The sequence below is a fragment of the Suricata suricatta genome, chromosome 10 (assembly GCF_006229205.1).
Source record: "Suricata suricatta isolate VVHF042 chromosome 10, meerkat_22Aug2017_6uvM2_HiC, whole genome shotgun sequence".
NCBI lineage: Eukaryota > Metazoa > Chordata > Mammalia > Carnivora > Herpestidae > Suricata > Suricata suricatta.
In genome coordinates, this window is record NC_043709.1 from 97,066,188 (window position 1) to 97,076,833 (window position 10,646).

Below are 10,646 nucleotides of genomic sequence, written 5' to 3' on the forward strand. Positions count from 1 at the left end.
TTGTCATTTCAACAGTCCTCACAGCATCTTCACCAGGAATAGATAACATCTGATGAAACCACTTTCTCTGCTCAACTATAAGAAGCAACTTTTCATCGGTTCAACTTTTATCATGACGTTGCAACAATTCAGTCACATCTGTAGGCTCCATTTCTAAGTCTAGTTTTTTAACTGTTTCCACCACATCTGCAGTTACTTCCTTCACCTTAATCTTGATTCTTTCAAAGTTATCTATGAGGGTTGGAATCAACTTCTGAGTTCCTCTTCATGTTGATGTATTGAACTCTTCCCATTACTCATGAATGTTCTTAATGGCACCTAGAATGGTGAATCCTTTCTAGAAGAATATCAATTCACGATGCCCAGATCCACCAAAGGTTTCACTGTCTGTGGCATCTATAGCTTTAAAATATTTGTTTCTTAAATAATAAAAGTTGAAAGTTTAAATGATTTTTTGATTCATGGGCTGCAGATGAATGTTGTGTTAGGAGGCATGAAAAGAATATTACTCTCATTGTACATCTCCATTGGAGCTCTTGGGTGACTAAGTGCATTGCCAAGTAGCAGTCGTTTTCTGAAAGTAATTAGTTTTTTCTTAGCAGTAGATCTCAACAGTTGGCTTAAGATATTTAGTAAACCATGTTGTAAACAGATGTGCTGTCATCTAGGTTCTGTTGTCCCATTTATATAAGGAAGAGTAGTAAACTAGTATAATTTATAAGGACCCTAGGATGTTTGGAATGGTAAATGAGCATTGGCTTTAGATTAAGGTTAAGAGCTTTATTAGCCCTTAATGAAAGTCATCCTGTCCTTTAAAGCTTTGAAGCCAGGAATTGACTTCTCCTCTCCAGCTGTGGAAGTCCCAGATGGCATCTTCTTCCACCATAAACCTGTTTCATATACACTGAAAATCTGTTGTTTAATGTATCCATCTTCATTAATGATCTTAGCTACATCCTCTGTATACATTGCTGCAGCTTCCAGATTGGCACTTGCTGCATCACCTCACACTTTGATGTTTTGGAGATGAATCCTTTCCTTAAACCCCATGAACTTTGGTAGCTTCATATTTTTCTTCTGAAGCTTCCTCACCTCTCTCAGCCTTCATAGAGTTGAAAAGAGGTAGGGTCTCTGTTTTAGGCTCTGGCTTACAGGTTGGTTTGATCTTCTAGCCAGACCCCTAACACTTTCTACATATTAGAAATAAGGCTGTTTCACTTTCTTAATATTCATGTGTTCACTGAAGTAACATTTTTTATTTAAAGAACTTTTCATTTGCATTCACAGCTTGGCAAATCCTGTGCCTCAAGAGGCCTAGCTATTGATCTACCTCACCTTTTAACGTGTCTTCCTCACTAAGCTTAATCATTCCTAGCTTTGATTTAAAGTGAGAGATGTGCAATTCTTCATTTTACTTGAACACTTAGTAGCCATTGTAGGGTTGTTAGTTGGCCCAATTTTAGTGTTGTTGTTTTTCAGGGAATAGGGAGTCTTGAGGAGAGGGAAAGAGATGGGGGAATGGCTGTTTGGCAGAGTAGTGAGAACACACATGTTTATTAAATTCACCACCTTATATGAGCATGTTTCATAGCACCCTGAAAAAATTATAGTAATATCAAAGATCATTGATTATAGAACTGCATACAAATATCATAATAATGAAAAAGTTTGAAATATTGTGATAATTATGAAAATGTAACAGAGAGACATGAAATGAGCAAATGCTCTTGGAAAAATGGTTCCAATAGACTTGCTTGAGGCAGTGTTTCACAAACAACTTATAAAAAATGCAATAGAAGCAAAGCACAATAAGTGAAGCACAATAGAATTAGATGTGCCTATCTTGACTTTGAAAGTTCACACATGGTAGAGGTCAACTATTTTCAGCAATAAAGGTAGATGATACTCAGCTGAAGTGAGAAGTTAAAATGCCTGTAAAATAACATGGACAAAAATGCAACATTAACCAGGTGAGTTCAGTACTTCAAGAGTTAAATGTCAAACACTATAAAGGAATGAAAGCTGAGAAAAATACTGTGGATCTGGCCATTAGAAAGTATGTGATAAACCTCCAAATTATTATATCTGGTTTTACATTATCAACATGAGAGGGACTGTACTCCAATGCCAGTTTGCAACCTGAATCTGAATTTGGATATTTTTCAAATTAAAGGATAGCACTATATGGTAATATGTGTGGAATTTTTTACTTAAAACCACTGATCCAAGAAGTTCAGAGAACAGCAAGAAGAATGTATACCAACAGAACAAAGTTACACCTTGGCATGGCCTATTAAAACTATAGAAAACCAAAGACAAAGAGAAGATCTTGAAAGCAGTCAGAGGAACATAACACCTTATCTATAGGGGAACAAGAAATAATTCTATTGCTCTTCAGAAGCCATGCAAGCAAGAGGATAATGGAGTGAGATATTTAAAGCAATGAAAGAAAACTGTTACCTACCTAGACCTTTATATCCACTAAAATTGTCTTTTAAAATTGAAGGAAAATTAAGACATTCTCAGACAAGCAAAAACTGAGGACTTCCTCTCTAGCAGGCTTGCCCCTGCAAGAGATGATAGAAGTTCTTGAGGGAGAAGGAAAATGCTACATCAGAAACTTGGATCTCCAAACAAGCCTCAGAGAAGAAATAAATGAAGATAAGATAAAAATATTTTGTTTTTTAAATTCTGAATTGGTTTAAAAGATAACTTTTTATTTAAGGTAATAAGAGTAACATTGTATTGGGTGATTAGTGCGTATGGAAAAGTGAAATGAATGACAGTGGTGTTCCAGGGGAAGGGAGGGAAGAATCAGCACATTCAGTATTAGGTACTTGCACTTTACATGGGGAAGAATAACATTCTTTGAAAGTAGACTTCGTATATCGTAAACTCTAGGATCACCATGAAAATAATTTTTTAAAGAAGTATAATTGAGAAGCTGTATATTATATATATATACACACACACACACACTTGAATATATATACATATATATATGTATATGTGTATATATATCAGTAACTCTTCCATACATTCACTATATGATGACGTGTTTTGGAGATATATCTTTACTTGGCTACTGCTACAGGATAGCTCTGTCTTGAAGAATCACAGCAGGATCACATTTGCATTGTAAACAGTTACCAGATCAAAGCAATCTTAAAGCAATATGCTTTCAGAAAAAAAAAGCCCACTGGTCTGAAATTCTTCCTTTCATAGTTCAGTCATGTCAGACCTGTTCATCCACATCTATAAAACCCAAGTAGCCAATAGTTCCTGATTTTTCTGTCTATATTCCTTCTGGATCTTCTTGTCCCACTTGGATGCAGGTCTGTGGGTCAGTGCCAATTTGCCCTTTATCAACTTGAAGTAAAGAGAGATATGAGCCAATAGAATTCACTCAGAAGGCTCTATAATAATTGGACGGACAGGAAATGACAATGTTCTGAAGAAATAAGAAGTGATGGAGTGGAACAATTGAATTTAACATGATTTGATAAAAACCAACTAGACATGAGAGACGAGTGAGAAGGAATCTGTATGGGCTTGACTAATAAATGAAAAAAGTAACCTAGGGAATAAAAGATGAAATAAGAAGAGACAGAAATGGAGGATTGGATTTTTACCTGACCCATGAAAATTTGGGCAAGATAAGGAAAACAGTTTCCATTCTCTCCCACTAGTCAAACTCCCACCCTCAACTTTGAAATTCATACCTAAGTCTGGTACCTAGGAATTGTTTACAAACAGATGATACAACATCTCAAAGAAGAGCATACATGAATATTCAGGACTGGTTTTTCCCATGAGTTCATCTTGTTAAGAATGAGGGTATGAGTATGGACCAAGTTTAGAGTACCCTGTCTAAGAAAGAGAGACCTGGAACATTCAGGAGCCTGGGCAAAGTAATGCCTTGAATAGCCTATAGGGGAAGTGAGAAAACAGGTCAGTTTATTCATCTTGTTATTTCCTTTGAGGGAAACTGAATCAATTTGAAACTTGATAAATTATCAACAAAGCAAAAAGTACTTTATTCAGAATATTTCATTTTAAGTAATTTCCATTTAATACAATTATAGGTCAGCACTACTCTAATGAAATACAGGCAATTAGAATATCTGAGGCCTTATCTTATTTTTAATGCAACAACAGGAGAAAACCATAGTAGATGTTCAAGGGTCATTTAGTTCAACGTCATCATAGCCAGGGTCACCTTCTTTCTCCTGACGCAGCCAAGGACTATCTTCTCCTTTCCTCAGATCAGCTACCTCTCCAGAGAACTGCAGAGAAGAACCTGAAACAGTAAAGAGAAGTTTGATTGGTACTTGACAAAGGGACAGGATGCTGCCCTATGGTAGAAACAAGTCAAGTAAATGTTGGTGACAAAGCATCCCTGGAGACCCAGTAATGCTCAAGGAGACTCAAACAATTTACACTTTATTGGTTACAGCAAAGATATATCAAGATTCTCCTATCAGAATCCAGTCCATGTGATTTTCTGGGGCCTCAGCTTATCTGGGAAGTGCTGTTATCACAGATCTATGGCCAACACAGGGGCTCTATGAAGACATGTTTCTCAGCAAAGGGATGGCCCAAGAATGGTGAAAATCATAAGAAGGGACATGAAAATTTCTCCTTTCACAATTTACAAGTCTGAATTCAGAAGGAAAAGCACAGGAGACCTGGGAGAAATCTCAGGTCCTCACTGGATATCCAACTCTGCTCTTGTGTCCCCAAATGCCCACAGAAACAATCACAGGATCCTTTCATAATTGCCACCTCCCCACAAATCACATTGGCCCTAAGATGGAAAAATACTCTTCTCTGGAGAATGAATGTCTTCATTTGACCATTGAAATATATGGAGCAGATTGGCTCCAGTTATCCACAGATAACTGCCCACAAATTTAGTCTTTATAATCCACCACCTCAGCTTTAATATTCAAGACCACCATATATCATAGACTTTGTACATATTAGGACTAACATATGATTACAGAGCATCTCAAATGATCAAAATGCCTCACAAATTCCAATATTGCAGTGTTTCTAATTGTCTTTCACATATGAGGCAGCACAAAAAATGTTATTAAAACAGTTGTTCTATTTTTGTATTTGGTAAATTAACCTCTGAGTCTTAATGCAAGCACATCAAAGATGAAGTTTTGGAGACTCTGATACCAAGAATGCAGAGTGATTCCTCCCTTCCCAAGGAATATGTCTGCACTAAAGAAAGGAAGATGGTTGAAGGATATGAGTTTATAGGAAGGATGGGCAATGAGGAACTCGAATTCACCCTTTCCAGGACAGAGACAAAAGATTACAGGAGATCAGCTAACCCTACTCACCTGTCTGAGAAGCCCTCATCCCATTCTCGTTGGGGGACACTTTCCCCTCCCTCATCCAAGATGCAGGAGAAGACTCAGGCACTGGTACCTCTTCAGCATTATCATAATCCTCAGCAGGTATGTCAGTCCCCTGAGCTAGGATTTAAGAGCAGACAAGGGGGTCAGATGAAGCCACAGTAAATGGGCTGACATAGGAAATATATAAAATCTGGCTGCAGAGATTCTGAAGGCTGCTAAGTAGAAGCACTAACTATCCACTCCATGTTGTAACAGGTCTTCTCCAAGGTCTTATATTTCATGTTGATATGTCCATAAACCAGAAAAATGATCCAAACATCTCAATACATCCTTATTAAAACTATATGTTTCAGAGAAACTTTTGCACCAATGTGCATTACTAAAATATTTTGTCAGCTACACTTTCCAGATGTTATTTTTCACAACAATGTGTATTAATTGAGGATGACTGAATGAGGATGGTTCTGAACACAGAGATCCTGGCATCAACATGAGGCCTGTTCAGAGCAACCAGAGAAGGAGGAGAGAAGAGACCCCTCTAGTCCCAGTCAAAGGAACTCTTGGATATCATCTCTAGGTTGGGAAAAATCCCCTGCCCCTAATATTCAGCCAAGGTAGATCTACCCCTACTACCCAGAGCAGATTTAAAGTCACTGTTCTCCTCACCATCCCATTGTAATAGTCACTGAGCCATCTGACAGTGATGCTGATGTGGAGAAAAACATCACAAAACAAACAGAACATGCTTTCTCATGCTCCTGGGACCTGTGGTAAAGCTGAAAAGAAATGCTGGAGCAGGCAAGGCTCCTGTAGCCTAAAGAGAAGGCTCAGAGCTCACAGGGGCTCAGGAGGGGCCCATCCTGCGGCTTTGGAGGGACTGCTTCTGTGAGCCTGGGGTACATATGGGGTCTGCACATTCTGAGAGGACATGGCCTGCAGACAGTGAGGAGTTGACAACCAGAAGTCCCAGGAGGGCAAGGTGGGGATACACACCCGTGCTGCCCAGTAGATCTTCCTTCATTGTTGCAAGATAATCGATCTCCTCGTACACAGCCTCATTGAGAGCATCTTCGAAACCGGATAAGGCTGAGCAAACCAGCAGCAAGTGAGAGATTGGCACCTGAGTTCATCCCTGAACCAATAAGCTAATCAGTCTTCCCAGGGCTCACACAGGGAGAAGCCCTCAGGGCTGCCAGCGTATCTTCATAGTCTCAAACCCCATGCACCACATCTGCACCTTCTCCCTTGCCTACCCTATGTCTACAGCTCAGCTCCTATTCTTTCCTGCCTCGTACAGAAGCCATGACTTATGAGTGTCCATACTCCAACCCTAAAAGCCCCATAGACACAGCTCTTATAGTTTAATGTGGAGCAGATGGAATTTTTCAAACACGGGTCCCCCCACACACACACACCTGGCCCCATCTCCTGCTTCCACACACTTTCCATTGTTACCCAGTACCCCCTGTAGCCTACCTCTGTTCCCTGCTCTCCATCTGGGCAGCTGAGTTACCAGGATGATGACAGTCAGGAAGAGAAGGGCCCCCAGGATGAAGCAGAGCATCTCAGACAGAGAGAAGATGCCACGGACAGGATTTGAGCCTGGTCTTGTCTCTAAAGAAAATAAAACCAATAGAAGAGCAGGGGCCCCAGGAAACTCCTTGAGCATTTCCAGAGGTACAGGATGAGGAAGTCCCAGTCTCAGACCTAACAGGATTAACCATGACCCTGGTGGGCACTCCAAGCCTTATCCTGAGGTAAATTCAAGTCCACTCCAGTGAGATCCAAGGGAGTGCTAGGATTATCAGAGGGCTACCCTGCTGCAACAGCCTCGGAGGGCCAAGCCACACAAATGTAGCCCCCTTTCTTTGGGCTTCACCAGAGCAGAGCATCAAACAGCTCCTGGGACAGGCATCTTGCATCACTGACAAATGGGAAATCCTTAGACCCTGCAGCACAGGAACCAGCCTGCCTCGACCCCAGGGCCAGAGAAACAATGGGCCAATGAAAGGAAAGCTTCCCCAAGGAAAACGCCCTAAGACTTCCCCACCAGCCAATGGCTCCTCAGGATCTTTCTTTTTCTGAGTTGGCTAATTCTGTCAGGTTCCAGAGAACAAGTCCCAAGAATCTGACTATCCCCCTCTGCCCACAGATTGTGGCACTGTACCTGGTACATTAGACAGCAATACTGTTCTTTCACCTATAGGGAAAAACAGAAGTTTGCAGTACAGGGATTGGCCAGAGGGCAGGGCAGCCCATTTTCCTCACCTGAGCCCCCAAATCACTCCTCAGTTACCACAACGTCAATGTTGAGTCCTCCCCCTCCCCTCGATCCAGGGCTTACAGCACCTCAACACTTTGAGAAAGTAAACTTCCCATCTTACCCTGGCCCACCCCATTGTCCTCCACCCCTGTTCTAGCTCAACCAGAACTGCTCACCAGAGCACCTCACTCCAGCATCCTCCTCGTGCTTGCAGTCGCTCTGTCCCCAGGAATCTATGGCACAATCCCACAGGGAGGACTCCGTGCCTCTGCACTTCACCTCATCCAGCCAGATGCTCCCATTCCCCGGGCCAAATGCCGCCTTCTGCAGGGCTTCCAGGGCAGAGCCACAGCCCAGCTGCTGACACACCACCTCGGCCTCTGCCAGGTTCCAGGAGTCATCACACACGGTGCCCCAGGAGCCATCATGCCAAATCTCCACTCTCCCTGAGCACTTAGTGTCTCCTCCTCTGAGTCGGAGCTTCTCTTTGTCTGAAAAGGCAGCAGCACCTTCTGTAACTGCCCCTGGTGGGAGGGAAGGAGCCAGCAGGGGAGGCAGGAGGGGCTGATGTACCTGTGCAGGGGGCAGCTGCTGGACAGCTCTTGGGTCTCATTCCTGCAGAAGCAGACAGTGGGGAAGGGCGAGGTCAGGGGCAGCTGGGGGTGGTCTTGTCCCCAAACAAGGTTATCTGAAGCCCTGGGTTCAGTCCAAGTGACAAGTGAAAATAACAGTCTTCGTAATTAATCTAATGGGCTGAGTAACTGAGACATTGACTAAATCCTAGCCTTTAACACCACCTGAAATTGTTTTATCTGTTTACTTGTTTATCACTCTCCACATTCCACAACAAATAAAAATGCAGACATGTGCGCACACACACACACACACACACACACACACACACAGACTATCTGAAGTATGTCATAAGAATTTTGGGAGAGGTAAAAGCATTTAAATTGTGAATTGGATGCCTCACCAAGGAAATGACATTTAATGTGAAAACCGAGTGATGAGAAGTTGACAAGCAAGCAAAGCAGATAGAACAGCTGGTGTGAGGTCTTAGGATGAACAAGGCCATCTGCCTGGTAAAAGATTACTTAGGCACTAAAGGATGGCCAGCCTGCCTTCCCTTACTTCCCCCAGGCCTGGCTATTTATTTCATGGACACAAAGAGAATCAATATGTGTATCAACTGGGTGGAAGAGTGTTCCCAGAAAAAGACTGAGGGGGTGGGTAGGAAACAAATCATATATGGCTTTGTCAATCAGTATAGGAACTCTGAGTTTCATCTTAAGTTCAACAGGAAGCCCCTGGAGGTTTAAAAGCAAAAACAAAGATGCAAACTAATTTTTTTAACTTCTCTCTGACAGATGATAAGGCACTAAGATGATGGTGACAATGGAAGGAATAAAAGCATTGAGGATATATTTGCAGACGAGCCAGCAGAACTTGCTATTATATGGGAAGTAGAGGGTGAGGGAAGTAGAGAAATGAAGGCTGACTCCTAAATATTGAGCTTAAGTAACTGAGTAATGGTAGTGATGGTAACTGAAATGGGGAATACAGTGGGGAGGAAAAATCAGGAACAGGAGTTGAGAAGGTGGAATCAAACATTCTGCTTTGGACTAAAATTTGAGCAGCCCACTGATAGTCAAGTGGAAATGTCAGGTAGCAAAGACTATATGAGTTTGTATTAGGGACAGAGACCAGCTGTGATGGTATATATTTGAAAATTGTTAGTGCATAGATGTTGTTTGGGCCACAGGCCTTACGGAGGGAATATAGTTAAGAAGAATATAGAGTCTGATACTGAGCCCTGAGAGTCTCTAAGATCCAGAGGCTGAGCACAGGGGTTATAACTCTGTAAGCATAAGAACAGCGAGGAAGAATAGGAAAAACAGTCAATGAGGTAGAGTAACTGTCAGGAGAGGGGAAAAAATGAGGAGGAAAGAGAAGTTAGCCTGTTGAATGCTACCAAAAAATCACGAGTAATGAAGACAGAAAAGTTTGCTACATTTCATTACCTTACCAATTCAGAGGAATGGCAGATGCTACCACTTAATTGGGATGAGTTTAGAACAGTAAAAGACAGAAAACTGTGAAAACAGTGAGTGATTACTGACTGTCCTTTTATTTTTTTCATAATAGTTTATTGTCAAATTGGTTTCCATATAACACCCAGTGCTTCTCCCCACAAGTGCCCCCCACCATGACCATCACCCCCTCCCTACCTCCCCCTCCCCCTTCAGTCCATGGTTCGTCTTCAGTATTCAGTAGTCTCCCTTGATCTGTGTCCCTCACTCTTCCCTGCTCTCTTTCCCCCTTCCTCTCCCCATGGTCCCCTGCCAGGTCTCTCCTGTTAGACCTATGAATGCAAACATATGGTATCTATCCTTCTCTGCCTGACTTCTTTCACTTAGCATGACACCCTCAAGGTCCATCCACTTTCCTACAAATGGCCATGTCATTCTTTCTTATTGCCATATAGTACTCCATTGTATATATATACACCACATCTTCTGGATCCATTCATCAGTTGATGGACATGATTTGGCTATTGTAGAAAGTGTCGCTATGAACACTGGGGTACATGTGCTCCTATGCATCAGCACTTCTGTATCCCCTGGGTAAATCCCTAGCAGTGCTATTGCTGGGTCATAGGGGAGTTCTATGGGTAGTTTTTTGAGGAGTCTCCACACTGTTTTCCAGAGCGGCTGCACCAGTTTACATTGCCACCAACAGTGTAGGGGGGGTGCCCATCTCTCCACACCTTCGCCAGCATCTATAGTCTTTTGATTTGTTCATTTTAGCGACTCTGACCAGTGTGAGGTGGCATCTCAGTGTGGTTTTGATTTGAATTTCCCTGATGATGAGTGACACTGAGCATCGTTTCATGTGCCTGTTGGCCATCTGGATGTCCTCTTTGGAGAAGTGTCTATTCAGGTCTTCTGCCCATTTCTTCACTGGATCATTCATTTTTCGTGTATGGAGTTTAGTGAGCTCCTTGTATA

At 42.0% G+C, this 10,646-nt stretch overlaps 1 protein-coding gene across 1 annotated transcript in view; it reads right to left on the bottom strand.

The window, feature by feature from the left end:
• Positions 1 to 4,090: 4,090 nt before the first annotated feature.
• The window catches only part of LOC115305323 (antigen WC1.1-like), a 47,111-nt gene continuing 40,555 nt past the window's right edge, over positions 4,091 to 10,646 (bottom strand). The window contains exons 8-14 of the mRNA XM_029955557.1: positions 8,209 to 8,250; positions 7,812 to 8,126; positions 7,540 to 7,572; positions 6,849 to 6,986; positions 6,366 to 6,458; positions 5,355 to 5,489; positions 4,091 to 4,300 (exon numbers count right to left, since the gene is read on the bottom strand). Of these exons, the coding sequence (XP_029811417.1) occupies positions 4,179 to 4,300; positions 5,355 to 5,489; positions 6,366 to 6,458; positions 6,849 to 6,986; positions 7,540 to 7,572; positions 7,812 to 8,126; positions 8,209 to 8,250 (878 nt within the window). The 3' untranslated portion in view covers positions 4,091 to 4,178. The remainder of the gene's footprint in view (positions 4,301 to 5,354; positions 5,490 to 6,365; positions 6,459 to 6,848; positions 6,987 to 7,539; positions 7,573 to 7,811; positions 8,127 to 8,208; positions 8,251 to 10,646) is intronic.